The 24,276-nt window shown below is 34.6% G+C and overlaps 1 protein-coding gene across 2 annotated transcripts; it reads left to right on the top strand.

Moving 5' to 3' along the window:
- The first annotated feature begins 12,997 nt into the window (after window positions 1-12,997).
- Window positions 12,998-19,274, top strand: LOC107608901 (choline-phosphate cytidylyltransferase 2). 2 transcript variants are annotated; one of them, XM_088492670.1, is made up of 12 exons: window positions 13,046-13,167; window positions 14,230-14,406; window positions 15,135-15,817; window positions 16,212-16,260; window positions 16,346-16,469; window positions 16,547-16,660; window positions 16,756-16,851; window positions 16,937-16,979; window positions 17,062-17,217; window positions 17,326-17,406; window positions 18,427-18,537; window positions 18,666-19,274. In XM_088492670.1, exons 3-12 carry the CDS (start codon window positions 15,800-15,802, stop codon window positions 18,876-18,878), a joined length of 1,005 nt encoding a protein of 334 aa, XP_088348796.1. In that variant the 5' UTR covers window positions 13,046-13,167; window positions 14,230-14,406; window positions 15,135-15,799; the 3' UTR covers window positions 18,879-19,274. The 2 variants fall into 2 exon arrangements, with proteins under 2 accessions (XP_016166162.1, XP_088348796.1); XM_016310676.3 differs by lacking the exon at window positions 14,230-14,406 and having other exon boundaries at window positions 12,998-13,167.
- The last annotated feature ends 5,002 nt before the right edge of the window (window positions 19,275-24,276 follow it).

Raw genomic sequence — 24,276 nt, 5'->3', positions numbered from 1 at the left:
GTACGAATTTTTTATTTTTTAAAATTTAAATTAATCTAATTGGATCATATTATTAACATTTTTTATTATTTTTAAAAAAATTATTTTTTTTACAAATACACCTATCTCATTTACAATGTAAACGAGATAACATATCTCATCGAATCTACAGTGTAAATGAGATAAGAAAAGAATATTTATTTAGATAATTATTTTTTAAATATTTATTTCAGTAATTATTATGATTAATTTATTTATTAAAATAAAAAATCTGACAAAAAAGTAGTTATCGAAATGGCAGATTGCAGCAGTAAACATCTGAAGCTACCGTCTCTAGTGGATTGCCCCGTTCATGTGTATGCCGATGACATCTATGATCTCTTCCACTTCGATCACTCTTGTTGCCTAGAGCAAGACAAGAAATCATAATTCTCTCTTTTTATTTTTGTGTCAAATCAAATTAATAGATCTCTTGTGTTATCCTAGTCATTCACTCTCTCTTACTTTTAGATTTTTGAATACTTATTTTTTAGTGGGTTGCTACAACGATCAGATTATCCACAAATACAAAATTAAAATCAAAACTGTTATGACTGTGGCCAAACGTTAGGAATTCCTAGGGGTGTCCATGGATCGGATCCGATCCACATATCCGCGGTGTTTATCCGAATCCGATCCGAAAATTGCGGATATGGATCCGATCCGCAAGGCTTTTGGATCGGATCGGATCGAATCCACACACTAATCGGATCGGATTGCGGATTTTGTGTTGATATCCGCATATCCGATCCGCATATCCGCGTATCCGCAAAATTAAAGAAATAAATAAGTAAATATTCTTTTTATGTTTTATTTCAATTAATAATTATCATATATGTTATATTATTTTAATTTATTATTTAAGAAAAGTATGTTTAATATTATTTTAAGAGTAAACATATTTAAAAGAATAGAAAAAATGAATTTTATTGATATTTTTTTTAATAAAAATAAGCTTTTAAAAATATTTTTGTGTTTTGCGGATATATCTGATATCCGATCCGATCCGATCCGCAAATGTGCGGATCGGATCGGATCGGATCCAACCTTAAAAGCTGCGGATATTGGATCCGATCCGATCCGATAATTTTAATGCGGATCGGATCGAATTTTTGGCCATATCCGATCCGATCCGATCCGCGGACACCCCTAGGAATTCCTTTGCCAGTCATATTTGTTTTGCTTACACCTCTCTCTCTAACACTCTTACTATCAGAATCTCACGCTTCTAGCTGCGCCATTCTGATAGCGAGAATATTACGACGACTTTCATATATTTAATAAATAAGATACGAGTCTTTAACTCAAAACTGTGTCGCTATTTTTTTTTGAAAAGCCGAAAATATTTTTTATTTCAATCAAACATGCATATATAACCCAATTCAAATCAAAATCCATATATATATATATATATATATATATACAAAACTTCTTATACAAGTAACTTATAAATATACATACATATCATTACAACTCCTATCCCTCTTACAAATATAATAATAAAGACGAGGAAAAACTATAACTGTATATACAATAATATAGAATACACTCAGATACTCGAAAGAAACTCCTTAAACTCTTCGTCTATCCTGAAAAGAAAAATCTGTAGGGGAATAAGAACATCGTCTTCACTGGTTCTTAGTAAGGATTTTTAAGAATTGTCATAAGAGGATATTTAAAAGAAAACTATTTTTCGATTGTAGTAATCATCACTCGTCTTATGAATCTTTTTGAAAACCAAATGTTAATCATCCAAAAACTCAAACTTTTTCAAAAAACCATTAGTTAATTACCCAAAATCTGAATTCATATTCTGAATTTATAAAAACTCCAATTAAACACAATATCTCGTAACTTTTTACTATATGTACCAAAGGAGTAATTTCATCAAACTTACCACTAATTCATCTAATCACAACCTCCGGCCTAAACATAACCAAATCACGGTCTCCGTCCCAACACAATATCACATCACGGCTTCCGGCCCAAAACAATATCACATCATGGCCTTTGATTCAACACAAAATCAAATCACACTCCAACCACCATATTCCGAACCAACAGTCACAATCACAAGTAACATAGTTCAAACACAATCAAGAGCAATTTCATCAAGTATAGCAATTAGCAGTTAAACAGAGTTATTCACATAAGCAAATCAAGTACAATATACACACCTAAACAATGTCACATAGATGCATATGATGCATGTCTGTCCTACTGGCCATGAGCTCATGTGTCAGTTAACTGCCAGAACTCGACACATCCGGTAGCTAACCCGGACAATGTTCTCTCTACTGTTTACTTGTTATATAAATAGTATAGTTTCGCAGGGTGAGTGCCCTGTACACCTCGCATAATTAATACTCTGTATATCTCGCAGGATGACTGGCATGTACACCTCGCAGACAAGGAAAATCTCGCAGGGTTGAGTGTCCTGCATACCTCGCAAGTTGAGTGCTCTGTACACCTCGCAGAGTTAAGTGCTCTATACACCTCGCAGACATAAAAGTCTGTATCTCTCGCAAGGTTAGTACCCTGTCATATCATCGTACAACCATTCACAATTTCACCATCAGTTTTCTTATCTCGCAAGCAGAACAGCCTGTATCTCTCGCAAGGTTAGTGTCCTGTACACTTCACAAGCAAAAAAGCCTGTATCTCTTTCTAAACTCATTATTCGTCTCGCAGGGTAAGTGTCCTGTACACCTCACAGACAGAAAAGCTTGTTTCTCTTTATTCATAATCACTACACGAGATAGGGAATCCTCTACCTCAACTCTCCTATTCATTCATTTCCTCAGTCAATTTCATATTCAATCAGTTTACTACTCATAAGCCTTCATCATTAATTCAGATCAATTTAATAAAACTCGTTGTCACCAAATCAAAAGTCTCAAATTAACCTCGATAATTCATTCTTCAATTCCGTTTGAAATCTCCAAAAGCATAACTCTAAAATTTGAAAAAAATTGCATAAAATCCACTTTCAACTTCATTCTCAAGTTCAATAATTTTCGAGACCCAAAATCATCTTTCTTTACCAATCAAATTCAAATGTTGTAAATCCACCAAAACTCCTCAAAAGGTAATTCTTTATTTCAAAACCCAAAACATAATTACTTTCATATTGAATCGAACTCAAGACATAATTCCTTTCTTAAATAATTCAAACTCAAAACATAATTCTCTTTTCAAATAAGTCAAACTCGAACATTAACCTTTTCTTGATAAATCGAATTTAAAACGTAATCCTTTTCTTAATAAATCAAAATCAAATAATATAATTCTTAAATCCAAATGTTTTCTAAATAATCACTTCAAACAAAATATCCAATTTTTATAAAAATTTCGGCAGCATCTTCTCTAAAATTCAGACTTTGCCACCCTTTTCGGGTTCCAACCAAACCATTTCTCAAACTCTTTTCAAATCATTTCTAAAATCAGACCAATTCTAATATCTCAAATCATTCTATCATAATTTAGAAACAATTTCAAGAAACCAGTCCAACAACAACCAAGTCAATAAACTAAATCAACAAATCAGAATAACCAGCCTTCTTAATAATTCAATAAATTAAACTCGTCTCAATTATCAAAACATTTACAAGTCTCAAATTATTTTAGCAATCACCAATTTAACAAAAAAAAATTCATAAATCATAATTTTCAATGACTTCAACACAATCAAGAAACCAATATAACTAATCAAGCGACCACTTTAATGACAACCAACCAGGCAAACAAATACATTTATTCAAAGTAACTCAGTTCAATCTATAAGACTCACATAATTACCAAATAAATATATTTTTGCATCAATATCGGTTTATAACAATTCTTGACATTAAAATAAGTTTAAGAAAAGCGCCCCTACCTCGATCGTGACTCAACTACGCGACAAAAAACTACGTTTTTTCTCGGCCCGCAACAGCGGCAGCTACAACCTCAGCTTTACCATTATCCGCAGCAACAACCACAGCAACAACCGCAACTCCAATCACAACTTTCGGAATGAAAACGCTTACCGTAACAAAGGAAGAACGACTAAATCGAGTAGCAGCAACCCCAACGGTGGTTCCGGCAGCGACGGCGACGGCAGCAGGGGGATGGCGACGTCAAAGCAGCTTCTCGGCGGCCAGAGACACAATGGCACAGCCTCCAGCGGCGGTTCGACGACGACCCCGACCAACATCAACGATGGTGCGTGGCTTTTCTCTCCTCGCGTCCTATTCCCGTCGTGTTGTGCTCCGCTTCTCGGCCACCACGCAAGCTTTGGCGACGGTGACAGCAGCGACGACGAAGCACGAACTGCGACGGCGACAAGAGGCACGATGGTGTCTTCTTCCTCCCGCTCCTGGCTCGCGCTCGTCCTTTCTCCCTTGGCTCCCTCCGCGAACGCTCTCTCTTTCCATGGTTCGACGATGACACAACGGTGACAGCAAGGCCTAGCGTCGCTGGCGCAGTCTTCTCCCTCTTCTTCTCACGGTTTCCCTTCTTCTCTCTTTCCCTTTTTCCGTGGGTGTGGGTGCGTGTTTTTCTTTTTTTTTGTTTTGCGTACTGTGCGTGTTACGATAAGGGGTGGCGGCTGTGAGGGGTAGTGAGTGTGTGGGTGTGTTGTGTTAGGTTTAAGGGTAATTTAGGTATTTTTAGTAATAATAGGGGTAATAGAGTAATTGAAAACCAATTTTAATCAAACAATAATTATATATAAAAATACTATTTGTTCATCAATTTAATAATTATTTTCAAATAAATACTCTAATCCAAGAATTAGAGATAATATAATTAATTTTTTTATTCATAAAATTGAAGTATTAAATTCAAAAATCTCAATTATTTAAATCAAATCATATAAAATTCTTATTATTTTACGACTACTAAACTTTATAATTTAAATATAGAAAATTATCCAATAATTATGAAATTAGATAAAAATTCTAATTTAATTATCAAAACTTAATTTAATTAGCTTTAATAAAATAATTTCTGAAATTAAAATTTTTAATGAATAAATAAATTGAAATTGACTCATACTAGATTTTTTAAAAGTTCTCTCTCTCTTTCTCTCTCTCTGGGTTTGTGAAGATGGGTGAACGGAGTCATTTTCGATGTTTCCTAGGTCATCAATAAAGAGTTTCTTAATAAGCACAATATCAAATATGTAACTCACGACTTTCTTCGATAAAAACAATCACTCAACCAATCTCCCTCAACTTTATACGCCCTGCATCTGTCTACTCATTCAACTCTTTTCCTCTTATTCATAGTTATGCTGATACCAATAAGACTGCCAATGATGTTTATGAATTTGTATGTCTCACTATCATATTTTTTATTTTTATCCACTCCTCCTTCTTGCTTCCTTTTATATGTCCTGCTATTTTACTCCAAGTTGAAACTATTGGCAGATTTAAGAAAACTAAATGAACAAAATGAATATCCACATTATACATTATAATGAGGATTGTCAAGGATTATAACCAATATGTGTTGTGCAATTTAAAACGCAGCTATCCTAGAAAAGAGCTCGGCATCAGCTATGTCAAGGCATGACTTTGTCACACCTCTATAACTTAACTATTTTTCTAATATGAACTTCTTTTCTTCTATCACCTTATCCCTTTTTTCACTCGTGTTTATTATAATATTTTCTTTTTAAAAAAAATCATTTGCTTCACATTTTAGAATTCAAAGAACAAAATTGTAATAATTTTCATGAAAAAATAAATAAAATCAATTTATAATTTTTATTTTAAATCTAATTATGCTTTTGTAATTTCAGTTCAAAAATAAAAAAATCACAAAGATTGACAGAAAATAAAAGTATTAATTTAAACGGTAAGAGTCATAGGACAATAATAAGAGATAGGGATAATGAAGAAAACATGTACAATGATGCATCTAAGAGAATCAATATAATGAAATGCTAAAAATTATATTATCCTACATTATGTAAAAAACAGAAGATTAAATTCTCAGTATTATTATTATATTGATAATTATAATAGTAGATGCAAGTGAAAAAATTTGCAGGAGTACATACTCCTCATCTAGCGCCCCATGAGTTCGTTCACGCTTTGCTAGGGTTTCACTGCGCCGCCTCCATGGTTACACCTTTCTTTGTCTTTTCTTCGTCAAAGTCTTTTTCATCGTCTTCTACTTTCTTCTCTTAATTTCTTTTCCACTTAGTTCCTTAATTTTTGTTTTCTCTCCCAATTCATTCCTTTTTTAATTCATTCCGTTTTCTAATTCACTCATTCCATATATCTTATTTCTCTCTGAAATCATTAAATACCAATTCTATTTTTCTCTACACCATGAGCAACAAATCAGAGACTCAGAACCTTCATATTGATAGTGATCAGGAGGATGGCTTAATCGTTTTAGCTTATAAAGATGTTTCTGAAGGAATTCAAGCCTGTACACGGAGCCTGTCCGGAAGAATTTTCTCAGATCAGATCTTTTCCGTAGGTACCATGGAAGGAGATCTCTATGCAATATGGAATAAACTAGAATGATTCAGAGTAGTCAAAAATCCAGGAACCAGTTTCAATTTTTCTTTGAGAATGACTTTGATGTGACTCGAATTGAGAGGGGTTCACCTTGGTTATTCAAGATTTTTGTTATTCATGTTCGCAGATGGAAGCAGTCAATAAACATGGAGGATAATCATATCTCTTCTTTTTCTGTATGGACACAATTTTGGAAATTGCCTGAACAATACAAAACACTTGAAGTTGGCCGAAAATTGGGTGGGAGACTTGGTCAAATTGAAGATGTTGCTCTATTTGAAGTTAGAGACAAAGATACACGCATAGTGAAGGCTAAAGTGGAACTGAATGGTGATAAAAGAGTGAGGGATACACTGAAATTGCTTGATCCTAATCAGAAAATGCTGGAAATTGGAGTACGCTATGAACGTATAGGTGTGTTCTGTACTTATTGTGCAAAATTGGGGCATGAATCTAAGAACTGCCAATGTTTTATCGATGATTCTACCCAAAACAATATCAAGAAAGATAGAGTTGGTGAATGGCTTAAGGCAGATCAAGTCGGTAGGCGTTTAACTGAAAAGAGAGCTTCCTTCAATCCTAACCAACCTCGGGATGGTTTTACTCCAACTCAACCAAAGAAAAATCTCCACTTGCTTGGATTTTTGATAGTTTCTCAAAAATGAGTGTGCAAGATGATCAGAAAAAATAGAATAATGAAAAAATTGCTGCTAATTCGGGTTCTAGAGCAGAAAATGAGGGTGAATCAGAAAATACAGGTATGGCTACTGATGCTAATTCTTCTTCTAATGCTTTATTGGAGATATCCTATCCCATGAATAATGTCCAACATAATAACAACGTCATATCTAAGCTTAAAAAGGAGAACAAAAAGCCAAACCTGAAACAACTTGCCAGAAAGTCTATGATAGATTTCAAACGGAGGAGTGGAGGTAATGGTACTGAAGATATTTCAAAGAAAATTTGTCTCAATGATATTATCTCTGATGCTATGACGGTGGAGGGTGCCAGCCTTCAAGTGGCACCCAAAGAAATATAAAACTGCTCTCATGGAATTATCGGGGTTTGGGGAGACCCCTGACAATCCACAATCTTAAAGGGATTTGCAAATCCTACTCCCCTAAGGTTGGATTTATCTGTGAAACAAAAAATCAATCTCGACAAGTTGAAGGAAAACTAAGATCTTGTGGTTTCAAGGAATGGTTTATTGTGGATCCGGATGGATTATCAGCGGGTTTGGCAATGGCATGGAGGGATGGTTGCACTGTTCAGATTTTACAGCATGGTAGATTCTTCATTGTGGCATCAGTTCTGGTAGCTGGTTCTAATGATCCCTATGGTGTTCTAGGTGTTTATCTCAGTTTGCTGAATTAACTTCAGTCACCCAACAGTTCGATGGTAAGGTTGTGTTAATGGGTGATTTTAATGCCATTTCTAATCAATTGGAGAAAACAGGTGGGGGTGCTAAATCTCCTTTTTCTATCGAAACCTTTAATAGTTTTATTGATGATAATTCTCTGATTGATATTGGTATGGTCGGAAGACCATTCACTTGGTCGAATAGACGGAGGGGTGATGAGTTGATACAGGAAAGACTGGACCGATTCTTAGTAGGAGTTGATTGGCAGCAACTCTATCCTAATGCAACGGTTCTTAGACTGTCAGAATCAGGCTCAGATCATTCCCATCTTCTCTTAGACTCTAATCCGAGAACTGAGAGATCTAAATGCCGATTCAAATTCCAAGAAAGATGGTGTTCCAATGATGAAATAAGGTAGATTGTTAGAGAGGTTTGACACGAACAGATTGATGATTCAGCCATGTATATCCTAGCTCAAAAAATAAAGCATTGTTGGCATAAGATTGTCAGATGGCAGCAAGAACACAGATCTAATTCGAAGGTGGAGATTAATTTACTACAGTCTGAATTAGAGAAACTTCGTTTAGCAGGAATTCATAGAGGCGACATCATTTCAGAAATAGAGGACAAACTTGAAAAAGCATTGCAAAATGAGGAATCTTATTGGAAAGATAAGTCTAGAGTCAAATGGCTCAAATCTGGTGATCAGAATACAACTTTCTTCCATCAGAAATTTAGAAATCGAACCTAAAGGAATAGAATTTGGCAACTAACTAGCAGTGATGGTGAAGTGGCTACTTCAAATGTTGGTATTGCTTCTGTGGCTGAATCTTATTTCAAGGACATCTTTTCCTCCACTTGTCATGAGAACCTGAACCTCTGTTTACTGATTTTGAACCTAAGGTTACAGCTCACATGAACCGTAGGCTTCAAAGACCAGTGACTATGGAGGAAGTGAAACGTGCAACATTTAGCATTCATCCTCAAAGTGCTCCAGGAGATGATGGTATGACAGCAAAATTTTTTCAAAGCTTCTGGAACATACTTAGTGGTGATGTGTTTCGAGCAGTTAAGAGCTTCTTTTCAGGGGGTAGAATTTTGAAGGATTTTAACCACACTCAGATCTGTCTTATTCCCAAGATTTCTGATGCTAAATATATGTCTCAGGTAAGACCAATAAGCTTATCTTCAGTATTTTACAAGATTATCTCCAAAGTATTTGTACATAGACTTTAGGGTATGATTAATAGACTCATTAGTCCTACGCAGATTGCTTTTATTAAAGGCAGATTAATCTTTGATAATATCCTAATTGCTCACGAGTGTATGCATTACTTGAAGAACAAAAAAAGGGGACTCGAAAATAAAATGGCGCTAAAATTAGATATGAGTAAGGCATATGATAGGGTGGAATGGCACTTTCTTTGGTTTATATTGGAGAAGTTTGGTTTTGACTTCCGGTGGATCATGTGGATTCGAGAAGTAGTGACAACTGTTTCTTATTCTGTTATTGTGGAAGGACAACCTTATGGTTTCTTCAAACCAAATAGAGGTATTCGACAAGGAGATCCTCTATCTCCCTATCTTTTTCTTTTCTGTGCAGAAGGCCTCTCCTTCTTGCTATACAAGGCAGAACAAAACAGACTAATTCAGGGTCTTCAGATACATAGGCGATGTCCCAAGGTCAACCACCTCCTCTTTACTGATGATTCCATCTTATTCTGTAAGGCTAATCCTGAAGCATGTTCAAATATTCTACATTTATTGAATTCTTATGAAAGCATCAGTGGCCAGAGGGTAAATCTTAATAAATCTGCTATATTCTTTAGCCACAACACTCCCTCTACTACTCGTACACTACTGGCTAACTCTATGAATATTAATCATATTGGGGCTCAGAATAAATACCTTGGTTTGCCTTCTACAGTCTCTAAATCGAAAAAGGCTTCTTTTAGTATGATCAAAGAAAAGGTTCAGAAAAGAATCCAAGGGTGGAAGCACAATCTTCTATCGTCAGGTGGTAGACACGTATTGCTTAAGGCAATGGGAGAAGCTATTTCTATTTATACATTGTCTTGCTTCAAGTTGCCTGATGGTTTAATTTCGGAAATTCACTCTCTACTTTCTCAGTTCTGGTGGGGACAAAAAGGTTCTGAAAGGCGGATGGCTTGGATTAGCTGAGACACTATGACTCACCCACGAAAAGAAGGAGGTCTTAGATTTAAAGATCTTAGAATCCAAAATCTGGCGCTTTTAGGCAAACAGTTTTGGCGACTCGTAACACAGTCTACTTCCTTATTATCCAAAATCCTAAGAGGTAAATACTTTAGTAATGGTAATGCTATAACGGCAGAAATTGGAGTCTTACCTTCTTGGGGATGGAGGAGCATACTGGAAGGCCGAAAGATTGTTGAAAAAGGTCTTAATTGGGCTGTGGGTACGAGAGAGAATATCCGAACCTTTGAGGATCCTTGGCTGCCTCCTCCGTATCCTTTAATGATTTCTGACATGCCAAATAGACAGGCTATTTCTGAGTTAGTTCCAAGAGTTAAAGATCTAATTACTGAAGATAGGAATTGGAATCAGAATCTCATTCAAGAATTATTTCCCCAAGACGTTGCAAATAGGATTTTGTCAGTGAAAATTCAGCAGAGTAGGAACAAATTACAATGGGATTTGAACAAATCCAAGCAATATGATACAGCTTCAGGTTACAGAATTGGCTATTTATTTTACCATCCGCCTCTGGAGCTTTGCCCTAATTATATGCAGCAGAAAAAGCCCTGGATTGATCTATGGAAGTTGAACTTGCCTCACAAAATTAAGTTATTTATCTGGAAAGCTCTCCATGGCCGGCTTCCCGTGCTTACTCAGATTCATTACCGCATCCCATCTATATCACCAATATGCTCCTGCTGTCATGAAGCAACCGAAACAGTCACTCATTGTTTGATCGATTGCTCTAGAATTAAAAATGTATGGTCTCAGAGTTATCTTCGTGACTGTCTTCCCCCTCAGAGTCCTAACGACTTTTGAACATGGTGGATTGCATCAACAGAGATTCTTAACCCGCTGAAGAATGCTGACCGTAATCCTCAATTGCTTGCCATCATTTGCTGGAACTGTTGGAAAGCTCGCAACCAGTTGATTTTTGAAGGTTCTACTTCAATGCCGTCTGCCATTCTAGCAAGCTCTGTCAAGTTGCTCCGTAAAATCCAAAGAACTCCCAATTTAGGTCGTCATCTCCATGAGGCAAGCTCTTAGTTGCATTCAATTTGATTTATCATTCTTTCTTCTTTAAGATTTTTCTTCATTTTTTGACCACGCACCGTTGGATGAACACCTTTAGTGTAGTATTTTTGGGAAATCCCCACCTTTCATTATGCTGTTGTGCTTTTGAACATCTTTGTATTTTATTTCTCAATAATTAATGAAATATAACCTACTATCTTTGAAAAAAAAAAGATAATTATAATAGTAGTTAGTAAGAAGTAATAAAAAATCAACCAACAATTAGCAAATAATTATACATCTAAAATTTAAAATAAACACATATAAGATTACATACACATTTAACTATTTTTAATTTATCCCTCAATCACTAAGGCTGTATTTATTTTAGAAATTCAAATTCAGATTATAAGAGTATGATTTAGTATCATGTTTGATAGTTTGAAACAAGAACTAAAATTTCAGTTCTAGAACACTTAATTTAAGTCTCTTTAGTACTTCTAGAATGTGAGAACACAGGGGACTAAAATTTTTGGGGACGAAAATTAAAATTTTAATAATATTTATTTTAAAAAATATTCTCATTTTAATTTTTTAAATTCTAATTCTACCTTTAGTTGAAAATAATTAGGACTTTTCTCTCCATATTTATCTTAAACAAAAAAAAAAATACTAAAACATAACTCAATGTTATAAATTATACATCTTAAATCAAACACAATATAAAAACCTAATTAAATGTCTATTTGTTAATTTCTTGTCTTTTAGTGTGTGTCTCTCACTCAATCCTTTTTTTTTTAAACCTGTCACTCTTGTTCCATACATACCATTAGCGGAGCCACGTTATAAGAAGGGGGTAATGGCCCCCCAAATTAATAAGGTGTATGTGTAAGTTTCTAATTTTTTAGTTTAGCTTCTTTTTAATTTTTAATTTTTTCTCTTTATTTATATTTTTCATGTTACCCCTTCTAAAAAAATTTCTAGCTCCGCCCTGATACATACAATATATCCTTATCACAAAATTAACATTTTATTAAGTGAATCAACTTCATTTACCACATTTTTTGAATTAAGTAGGTTTATATTTATAATAGAATTATTTAATTATAAAACATTAAAGTATTTAATAATATTTATATGTTGTCATGAATGACACTTAAACAATGTCTCTATTTATAACGAAAGTGTAAAGGTTTCAAATAAATAATAAGCACGATGTTACTTGATATCCTAGAAGTAGAAGTAGTACTCTTGAAATGATATAAACGATATAGGGCCCGTTTGGAAACTCTATAAGTAGTTTTTTTTAACTTTTGACTTATAAAAAGTAATAGTATTAATGTTGGGTGAAATTTTCAAAACCAAATTGCAACTTTCTAAGAAGTTATTTTGGAGCTTATAGAGAAATTAAAAAAAATGACTTCTCTCATAATACTTCTACTTTTCATTACATTTTTTTAAAATAAACACTTTTAGAGTTAAAAATCCAAACACAAAATAACTTATTTATAAGTTACTTTTAACAGAATCATTTATTGTTTAAGTTATTTTATCAAAAGGAGCTTAATTAAATTAGTTATCCAAACTGGGACATAGTCTTGCGCAACCGTAAAGAGTGAACCAAAACACACGAGAATGTGTTTCAAATTGCAACTATAATTTGACCGCTACAATAATTTTCACATAATGTGATAATCTTGCGACTATAATGTGGTCATAAAAACCGATTACCTGAATGTAGCAGTGTCAATTATTGAAGCCAAGACTTCAGGGTTGGCCCTAAATCCTTCAAATAAAGTTCAGCCTATAAATCTAAAATTACAAAAACATATTTTATAAGACCCTGACCCTAACCAAGTTTCAACAAAAAATTAGGATAGGGCCTAAAAGCCCTAAAATTAACTCCACTCAGCCGCCCAAAGTCAGAATCGGTGTCTAAACTCCGAACCCCTAAAAAAAGAGACCAACAAAAACTCCCAACTTCAAAACCGAATCTCTCTGAAACCGGTTTTCTTCTTCTACACCTCGAGTTTTTCTCTCCAGGTAACGTCTTTTGTTATTTGCTTCTTCAGCTCATGCTAAAAGAGGATTCTTTTTGTTTTTAAAATTGGAAATTTCATTTTTGGGAACATAACTGGAATTAGGGTTGTTAATTTTTCTTTTTATTTTTGAATTGTTGTTATAATTGGTGATTCTATTTGGTTCGGTTGGTTGATTGCTCCTAGATCTTAAAGGATTTGACAAGGTTTAGGTAGTTTGACTTTTTTTGTAGTTGGTAATTTTTGTTTTTGGTTATATTTTTTGGGAATTGCATGGATCTGTTGATGATTTTGCTGTTGTTATCTGGAGCTTTGTAGTTTTTACTTTTTAGGTATGGATCTGAACTGGATCTGAGCTTTGTAGTTTGTAGCTTTGTAGAATTTAACCGTTTTGATGGAATTTTTTGGGGGGTGTTTATTTATGTAAGAGTTTAATTTTGATGCACTACTAGTGGAAAGCTTTTACACATGATGCAATTATATCTGATTTTTTGGATGATCATTTATACTGTCAAAGTCAATATAAATAGTAGTTATATTATTGATGTGACATCGTCTAATTAGGTGCATAAATGCATCAAAATTAAATTCTATTTATTAAAAAAAAAGCTATCTTAAATGTTAATGTTCTTTGTTCTGACTTCTGAGTCAACCTTGCTTTGTTGGTTACTAGTTTGTGATTTTCCTTGTATTTTTGGATTATTGTGTGTCTCTTTAATAATAGGAAACTTTGGAATTTGCCCCATTTAATATGGTTTAACTTGTTAATTCAAGTGAGTATGTTAAATTCTATCATACCTTGTTACATCAATGTGATTGGAAGTATGAAAAGAGAGCTACCTTTTGAGAAGGCACAGGAATACAATGGAATATCAATGCACGAAAAACATTGAAAAGGTTCATAGGTTTACTAATTTTTAACGAGCAGTGATTAATCCTTACATTTTAACATTGAAAAGTTATCCTTTGAGATTAGCGGTGCTGTACTTTCATTTATTAAAATTTTCATATTCTTTTGTAATTATCATATAGGTTCTAATGATCTGGATATTTTCTTTAACATCAGTGAATTAACCTAATCAGTTTGGGATTAACTTGAATGGACAAGCAATTGAGCAAATAGAAGAATAGTTGAGAGGAGGTGCTATTTTTCATATTCTTTTGGGTAGCGTTTGGTGGAGAGACAGAGACTGAAAGACTGAGACCGAAAGACAGAAACCAAAAGACAGAGACTGAAATAAATGTCAGTATTCTGTTTGGTGTAAAGTAGGTGACAGAAATTGAAACAATAATAAAATTTTAATTTAATTTGTATAAAAGGTAAAATTGAAATTAATTAATTGAAATAAGGGTATTTTAGGTATAAAATGTTATTAAAGTTTCAGTTTTTCTCTCTAAAAATTTCAATCTCCTGTGTCCTCACTTTTTAGAGGTACTGAAATACTGAAAATTTAGAGACAAAGACAGAAATTTTAATACCAGTGTCTGAGCCAATAAACATAATATTGAGTCTCAATCTCCCAGTCTTTATCTCAATATTTCAAAATAAACGCTACCAGGTGTTTCGGTTTTTTAGTAGAGACATTGATGACGGTGGATACGAAGGAGAAGGGTGATAAGGGTGATGAGATAGAAGATGCTTAATTGATTGATGTATATTGTATGTGTTTTTTAATTAGAATCTTTTCATTCCTTTTATAATGATATGGAGCTTGCACTGTGTAAGGAAATTTCTTCAAGAGTTTGTGTGTGATTCGAAGTTTCATTATGCAATTCTAAATTGAACACAAACAGGCATATGTATAACTATCATTTGGAATCAGTTTGTATATAGAAAGTTGAATTTAATATGAATATTGAATGTTGAATAATGCATATTATTTGATATCTATTTTTTAACTTTCTTATCTTCTATACATAAAAAATAGCACAGGGATAGGCTTCTAATACGTTTTATGTGTGTTATGACAGGGGTTTTTAAAACCGATTAAATTCAAACAAAATCGAGCAACCGTACTGAGTAAACCGATAACCAAACAAACCGAGAATCGAAAATTGAAAATTGGAATCGATAACTTTGGTTTTCGGTTCTGACTCCAAAAAGACTTGGACCAAATCAAACCGAGCCGGTGAATGTAAACATGCATATGAATTTTACGAAAGTACCCCAACTTTACCTAACCTAATACACTCACTCCCTTTCTCTCGTTCGTTCACGCCGCCGCCTAATTCACCCGCTGCACCCTCCTCTCTTTTCACAGAAACCCCTAACCTCTACTCATCTATGGTCTCTGCCGTCGTCGTCTACTCCAACAACCTCCGTCGTTCTCAGTCTCTCTCCCGGCGTTGTACTTAGTCTCTCTCCGCGTCGTTCATTCTCAGAATCTCTCTTCGCGTCGTTCGTTCTCAGTCTCAGAGCACCGTCGTTCTCTCTGCCATCGCCGTGGTGCACCCGCGTCGTTCCGTGGCCGTTCAGCGTCATCGTTCTCACTGCTCAGCGCCGTCGTTTTCACTCCTCAGCGGCGTCGTCCTCAGCAGGCAGCAGCGGCGTGGTTCTCAGCGAGTCAGCGTCGTCGTCGTTGTCAGCGCCGTGCCGCCTTGTTGTTCCGTCTCTCCCCTTCATCGCTGCACTTCCAATGGAGCCTCAGCCTCAGGTATGAATTTGCTTCATTGATTTCGTTCAAATATTTTTGTTCTGTTTGTGTTTTTGTTTTTTTTGGCTATGAATTTGCTTCGTTGATATCATTCAATTGTTTTTGTTCTGCTTAATGTGTTTGTTCGATTTTTTTTGTTCTGTTGATGAGGGTTAAAAAAATTTTATTTCTGTTTTTGTAAGTTTCAAATTCTTTATTTGTTCTGATTTTAATTTGTTACTGCAGTTTGATTTTTTTTTTTTTCCAGTCTGTTTGTAAATTCAGTAGTTAGTAATGTGAATCTGTGTGCAAATTCAGTAGTTACTACTAATTTGTGGGTTAGTTTTGATTACTTGATTACAAATTCTAACTCATTGGTGCTAATTTTTTTTGGTGAATTGCGATAATTATGCAGTTTGATATCAGTTCAAGTGACAACATTGGTGACACAGAAGGAGCAATAGGTTACTTTTTTTTGAATTAATTGAAAAACCGAAAACCATTGGTCTCGGTTAAAAGACATATTGACACCACTAATTGGAATGGCAGACCGCAGCAGTGAACATCGGATGTTACCACCTCCCGTGGACCGCCCTGTTCGTGTGTACGCGGACGGCATCTACGATCTCTTCCACTTCGGTCACGCTCGTTCCCTTGAGCAAGCCAAGAAATCGTAATCCTCTCTCTTCACTTTTGTGTCGAATCAAATTAATAGATCTCTTGTGTTATCCTACTTACTCTCACTTTTAGATTTCCGAATACTTACTTGCTGGTGGGTTGCTGCAACGATGAGATCACCCACAAATACAAAGGCAAAACTGTTATGACTGAGGCCGAACGTTACGAATCCCTTCGCCACTGCAAGTCAGTCATATTTGTTTCGCTGACTCTTCTCTCTCTCTCTCTCTCTCTCTCTCTCTCTCTCTCTCTTGTGACTGATAATTGCGGGTTTTGAGCAGATGGGTGGATGAAGTCATTCCCGATGCTCCCTGGGTCATCAACCAAGAGTTCCTCGATATGCACAACATCGACTATGTAGCTCACGACTCTCTTCCGTAAGAACAATCACTCAACTAATCTCCTCAACTCTATACGCCCTGCATCTGTCTACTCATTCCACCCTTTTCCTCCTGTTCACAGTTATGCTGATACAAGTGGTGCTGCCAATGATGTTTATGAATTTGTATGTCTCACCCTTATATTCTTCATTTTTATCTACTTCTCCTTCTTGCTTCCTTCTATATGGTCTGCCATTTTATTCCCAGGTTAAAGCTATTGGCAGATTTAAGGAAACAAAACGAACAGAAGGAATATCCACATCAGACATTATAATGAGGATTGTCAAGGATTATAACCAATATGTGCTGCGCAATTTGGATCGTGGCTACTCTAGGAAAGAGCTCGGCGTCAGTTATGTCAAGGCATGACTTTGCCACACCTCCTTAACTCAACTATTTCTCCTAATATGGCCTTCCTTTCCTCAATCACCTTATACCTTTCTTCACTCATGTTCATTATATAATAAACAGGAGAAGCGACTCAGGGTCAATAGAAGGTTGAAAACATTACAGGAGAAGGTCAAGGAGCACCAAGAAAAGGTTGGCGAAAAGGTATGCCCCCTCGTTTAGCTAATCAAGTTCAATTGCTACTTTCTTTGGCCAATATCATGTCAATTGAATTGCTTGTTGGAATTGTCGATGGATAAACGTGTACACATATTTAAATGCAATAGTTGGACATATAGAATTGCTACTTTCTTTAAGGGTTTATTATCAGTTATGTTCAAGTGCTGGACACTTTGATTTTCAAGTGCTTGTTTGAGGACAAAAACATAAACTAAGGGCATGTTTGGTTGTCGGGTAAGAATTCTCTTGGATGAGCTCCATGTGTAATTTTACACATCAATCTCAGACATGAATGTTCATCCCATTTTATCCCCCAGTCAGATATATCCTATGGGCGTAAAGCATAAAAACTTTAGATTTCCATTCTCGCTTTTGTTGAACTCTTTCCTTAAAGCCCTCATCAATAACAATAAGGAACTAACAACTGTCTATCCTAACATTCCTATGTCTACATTCCACATGTTGATGCAATTTGGAAAAAAGACTGGCCTGATGGTAGTTTTCTAGTAAAATAGAGAACTAAAACCTTTGTGATTCTGTTTTTTCATGTTATTTCCAATTTTTTTTTCCGTTATACATAGTTTCTAGAAGCAAAACTAAAGCGGCTTTCTTGATTATTGATCTTGTTAAATGTTGATAAGCATGACAGGGAGCTGTTGTATATATAGGAAGTGTTGAACCTAATAAAGTTTTCACTTAGTGGGCCCGGATAAAGGAGAAGGGTTGTGTTAGGCCTTCGATAGCCAACATAAAAACTTAGTCGAATCTTCATGACATGGATAGCAATCTACATGGGTTCAAGATTTATACTGGATATATAATGCAGTTGGAAACCGATCTTGGGGATAATTTCATTAAGAAAGTATTGTGTCAAAGCCTTACTTGCAGACTGCATCATTGCAGTGCCATGGACTTTTCCATTCTCCTTTCAATATTTATCCATGGTTAATAGGATATCTCTGTGTTTTTCTCTGTAGAAAAGTATAATATATTCTTTGTTATCAGATCCAAATTGTTAAAAGGACTGCCAGTATGCACCGCAATGAATGGGTTGAAAATGCTGATCGTTGGGTTGCTGGATTTCTTGAGATGTTTGAAGAAGGTTGTCATAAGATGGTGAGTTAACCAACCTAGGGGGTAAATGCGACAACTCTGTTGCTACTAGTGAACTATTAGCTGGCTTCTCTCTTCTCTCTTCTCTCTCTCTCATTTTTCCTTTTCTGTTAATGTGTGGATTTTATCAGGGCACCGCAATTAGGGATCGAATTCAAGAGAGGTTAAGAGGTCAACAATCAAGAGACGGATCTTTTCTTCTACAAAATGGCAAGGATGGTGAGGATGTCGATTCTGATGAGTATTACTATGATGATGATAGCGAAGAAGAATATTTTGAAGAGTATTATGACGATGAGGAGGTTAATCCTAAGAGTAATGGGGATGAAGAAAACAAAAAGTAGGTGTACCTCAAGGAAGGAGTTAGGATCTTGGCGGAATGTGCGTAACAACTGCCCATGGGGATTTCTGTAATATTATATGTTATATCTTGAATTATGGAACATGCTTCGGAGTTGCATTGGGAACTTCCATTTTGCTGGGTTTTTTTGTTTTTTTAACTTAGTTTTGCTTGTGGAGTGCTGGTATACATGGAAAATGATGTTTGTGCATAGCTTAGTACCTAGACTTGCCCTGGGCTTACATGTTAGTGGTTAGTCAGTCAAGGAGTTGATATTAGAGGAGAATTCTCAATTCTGTATCCTTTCTATTTGTTTGTTTACTTTTGGGAAATTTTCATGATAGAATCAAGACAAATAAAATAAAAATAGGGTAATAAACACGTAATTTTGTTGTTGGCTTGTCTGGTTTCCAATCCCATTCCCATCTCTTTTAAATTGTAACATCTGCGAGGAAGTCATTCTCCATAGCAGTACAATGTTAAGCGTTAACTGTTGAACATCATTCAGGGTATTTAATTTTTTGGTCTGAGCTTGAAGCCTAGAACTAAGTTGGTGCGTGGGCTCACCTTCAATGGTCCAAGACTTGCAAGGAAAACAGAAGCTTCTTAATTCCTGAGGTATGAGGTACCATTAGCTACTTACTAGCGATGGCGGCTGCTGCTCCACATAATAATGAATAGTAATACACATAAACAAGGGGGCGGGGTTGGTCAACAATAATCGCCAAGTTAGAGCACCTAATTGCCTGCTTTATGTCACTATACGAGGGAAGAAGCAGCAACCCCTCCAACCCCTGTTCCCACCCTCACCATGGCATACTTGTGTGGCCAGCTGCGGGCGGTAGCCTCGTACTTGGCCCTGTCGGTTTTGTACATGTGTGCACATGACTGTGAGGTGCAGCAGGAGCTGCCTGTTTCGAGGACGATTGGAATTGCTACAGAAAAAGGGGGGTTGTAAGCAAAGAACATAAGTGATGCTGGCGGCCTTCATTACTGCCCCAGAAGGAAGTATTATGCATACTTCATCACAGGTGTCATTTGGCACCATACCTTAGGGCACATTTCCTTTAATAGATTGTAATAGTTAATGAAAACTCACCCTTTCATTTCATTTCCAAGTAATAATGTACCATACTACCATGTGACTCATGTGGCTCAGTTTTTTTATTATTGGGATTATTTGAGTTTTTCCATTTTATTTTCTAATTTGTGTTATACATGTATGTGGGTTTGGAAATGTGAACTTTATTAAAGATCAATTCGGCATTGCCGAAATGTTTTCAAAATTTTTTTAATTACTTTAGAATTTAAAAAAAAAAATTAATTCATTCAAAATCAATTCGGGATTGCCGAATTGTTGTATAAAAAATAAATAAAAATTTCGAAAAGTATAAAACATAGTTGTTTTGTCAGAAAAAGTAAAACAACAGTGCTATTTTAGCATTACGTGAGTGATGTATTCTCGTATGTGCCGTTTTGTATACTATGTATTTTAAAAACTTATCAAACTAACTATAAAAGGGAGAAAAGGGAGACGCTTGTTGCATTCGAAAGTTAGGTTTAGTGGTTTAGTGATGGTAAAGGGTATTCTTCTTGCTTTCTTCTTGCGTTATGTATTTGTCTATTTCTTGAGTTTTGTATTTTGAGCGAGAACAAAATTGTTTGAATGTATAAAGTGAAGGGTTATGTTAGTTTAAAAATATACTATAGTGGTAAAATTTTATCTTAAACATATGAGGATGTAAATTTTGTATGTGAGAATCTGTGTTATTGTTGTTCTTCTTGAAATAACATATGAAGCACTTAAGAATGTACTCGGTCAAAGTGTAGATTACCAAATATTGAAGAGAATAACAAATGTTTTGTACAGATAATCTGTGTTGGTATTTTATGGGTTTGTTCAATTTTAAATAATGCATGTGGCTGATGAAAAAGTATGCAGAAAATATTTTTAACCTACTATCAAACTAGAGCACAAGTCTCAATTATCGAGTTATATGTTGAGTTCGAAAAAATTGTTGAAGTTGATTAATCCGGAGCTTAACATAGATTGGAGTGGTTATAACAGTAAAAATGAAGAAGAGTTTGAAGGCAATTACCAAATTCTTGGTCCAAATGAAGATGGAGATGAAGAAGATATAATGGTTGACACAGATGTGACAGATGTTGCAAATGTACTAGCAGATCGGCATCCATTCGAAGAACCATCTTTCATGCATACTTTAAATCTTGATGCCATACATGCACTAGAGTTTCTTGAGTATGTCAATGCAGATAATTACCAGTAGTAGCCTATTTTTAATTATAATCTTAGTAATCATGTTAATAGAAATTTAGATATAGTTAATTATTTTAGTCAATTATTAGCTTTGTTATTATTATTTTAATTATTATTAATATTATTATTATAGAGATAATTAATTAATTATTTTAGTCAATATAAATTTAGCATTCTATGATTTATTTGGTATTGTTATTGGTGTAACCCCACCCGTTGTCGTAGACGATGAATTCATCATTGAAATGGAGTTTAACTCAAGAGAGGCTATGATTGTAGCAATTAAAGAGTATACCATTTGTAGAGGAGTTGATTACAAGGCGTTTGAATCAGAACCTACGACATTCTATGCAAATGTACAATACGGAGCAACTTGTGATTGGCTTATTAGAGTTAGTCTTATCAAAAGACAATATTGTTGGGTTATAAGAAAATATAACGGTAGCCACACATGCACCAACACTACCATTTTCCAAGATCATGTTAAATTGGACTCAGAGATGATTGCAGAGGCAATAAAGTCATTGGTTGAAGCTGCCAATCTCTAAAGGTGAAATCTGTAATTGCTGAAGTATAGTCTAAGTTCAATTATACAATAAGTTATTACAAAGAATGGTTGGCTAAGCAAAAAGACAATTGAAAAAATAATTTGTGGGTGGCAAGCTTCTTATAAAGCTTTCCCCACATGGTTTGAAGCAATAATAGCAAAAGAACTATTAGCAGCCGTTGAGTATGAAACTGCATATGCCTACCAAGGGAATGAGTTGGTTCAGGATATTTGGATTCTGATGCGAGTTTTTTGGGCTTTCTATCCTTTCATTAAAGCATTCAGAAGCTGCAAATCGCTATTACAAGTAGACCGCACACACTTGTATGAAAAACATACAGGAGCTTTTTTAGTTGTAGTATCACATGATGGCAATGAAAATATTTTGCCTCTCGAATTTGCCATAGTTAAAGGTGAGACTGCCGATGCATAGTACTTTTTTCTTAGCCATTTGCAAACACATGTGGTGAATTGAGATGATATTAATCTTATCTCTAACCGACATGAGTCCATTAGTTCAGCCATAGCTCGTAGTAGTGGAGCATGCCGGTAAGTACTATGTTATGCGATCCTTTAAGGTTAAAAAGATTTTCTAGAAAGTCCTTGTGAAACCCAAAATGCCTCCTTACTCGATGCTACTCAACGCACTCAAAACATATCAATGGCATCATCGCACTCCATAGATTTGAACCCTCATTGATCTAAAGTGGAATTACATGAGGTGGAACTCAGTTTGAGTTGTATGCATCGCATAGAAACTGCAAAAATATATCAAAGAACAATGTTATCAATAGTAGTTATTAACTGAATTCAATATCAATAAAAAGCACAAATAACAAAACACATATTTTGTTTGGGAGAAGATCATTCAACCTTCTCCTCATGTGAGTGGTTATCTAATGTCTGTATTGATCTTTGTTCGGTTGATAATCATTTTACCTAACACATAATTGTGATTTTAGAAAGTAATTAAAACAAAAAAAATTAAAAAATCACATCATATCAAAATTTTACCTGCATGTAAGCGAAAAATTAGTATCTAACGGCAGAGGCCCTATTGACGGCATTCATATCCATGCCTACACATGGAGCAGTGTAAGAGGACCATTCATATCCTTGTAATCATATCGTGATGCCCGACACAGTGATCTGTACATATGTGAAAGGCATGCGGAACCCCAATTGAGCTTCTTAATGTTAGAAAATTGTCAAAGCAATGGCAAAAACTTCCAATGCACAGTGACTCTGGACTTGTCACAGAATAATGTCGTTCCGAACAGTAACATTATGTGGCATTTTATATACATTTCTTTACTAACCCGATCAGCCAAAGGTAGACGCCACTTTACGCTGCGGAACCATGTCAACTTGATCCCGCTTCCTTTATGGTCGTTTGGTCCAGGTGCAGTCCAAATTGCATTAGACACCTGTTCTCTAGCTAATTTGTGCTGCTATCAGTCGATCCAGTCACCAGTTGGCCATGAGTTCGGAGTTCCAGGATCATCGCGACATCCTCTAATGTGATCGTGTACTCACCATGTAAAAGATGGAAAGTGTGTGTCATAGGACGTCACCTTTCAACTAGTACCTTTTTCCTACTTGGACAATGAACAATAATTCTACCAATCTGAAATATATAATAAAACTCATTTTCTCTTAGATGTTCTTCTACCTTGACATTGTAAGAGTTAATTTGATTTAAGTGTCTCGGTGCAACTTTCTTGAAGCCTAAAAAAAATAAAATAATAATATTAGTCAATAATTACAGCTAACAGCAACAACATCAACAATAATAATGATAATCATAAATATGATTAAAAATAATCATTAATCAATAATAATTACTTAATTGGTAATTTCTAAATTACTTACATATATAAAGGATGGTCAAAATATTCTATAATCTGATTTTCAAGGCATGGAATGTTACGACCTCCCATTTTTGCTTTTTTTTTTTTTTTTTTCAAAAAAATAGCTTATTTGATAAATATTTATTACAAAAGATAAATTACGAACTAAGGGTCACTAAAATTGTATATTAACCATGATTAATACTAATTCTATTTTTTTAATACATTGTTTAAGCAAAACTAAAATTACTAAAACTATATTCTAAATTAATAATAAACCTGTTTTTTAATAAATAATTAAAGTAATTAAATAAAACTACAATTACTAAAATTAATAAGTCTTTTTGTTTAAAAAAATAATTAAAACAAAACTAAAATTACTAACAAAATATGCTAACAATTTTATTAATAATTTTGGTTTTTAAATAAACATTTAAAAAATAGATAAACTACTGCAAAATACATAGAACTATATAAACAACTAAACACTAAGTAATTACATGTTGTTAATTCATTAGTTAATACTAATCAACTAACACTAACAGTAACAACTAACATTAACATTAACACTAACTAACAAGATTAATAAACAATTGTTAGTAACAATTAACAACTACTACTCTAAATAAGATTAATCGACTAGACAACAGCATTAATAAATTATATATTTTTAGCATACAAAATTATTAGAATAATTAACTAAAAATAATGTTAACTAAATTACTTG

This window comes from Arachis ipaensis, chromosome B7 (assembly GCF_059453495.1).
Source record: "Arachis ipaensis isolate K30076 ecotype BB chromosome B7, ASM5945349v1, whole genome shotgun sequence".
In the NCBI taxonomy this organism is placed as follows: Eukaryota; Viridiplantae; Streptophyta; class Magnoliopsida; order Fabales; family Fabaceae; genus Arachis; species Arachis ipaensis.
This window is presented reverse-complemented; position numbering and strand designations above follow the sequence as displayed.

What these genes read in the sequence shown, in the direction of transcription:
- LOC107608901 (XM_016310676.3), top strand. An exon ending in TGACACAGAAGGAGCAATAG is followed by an intron (nt 16,261 to 16,345) that starts GTTACTTTTTTT and finishes TTGGAATGGCAG; the next exon opens with ACCGCAGCAGTGAACATCGG. An exon ending in CCAATGATGTTTATGAATTT is followed by an intron (nt 16,980 to 17,061) that starts GTATGTCTCACC and finishes TTTTATTCCCAG; the next exon opens with GTTAAAGCTATTGGCAGATT.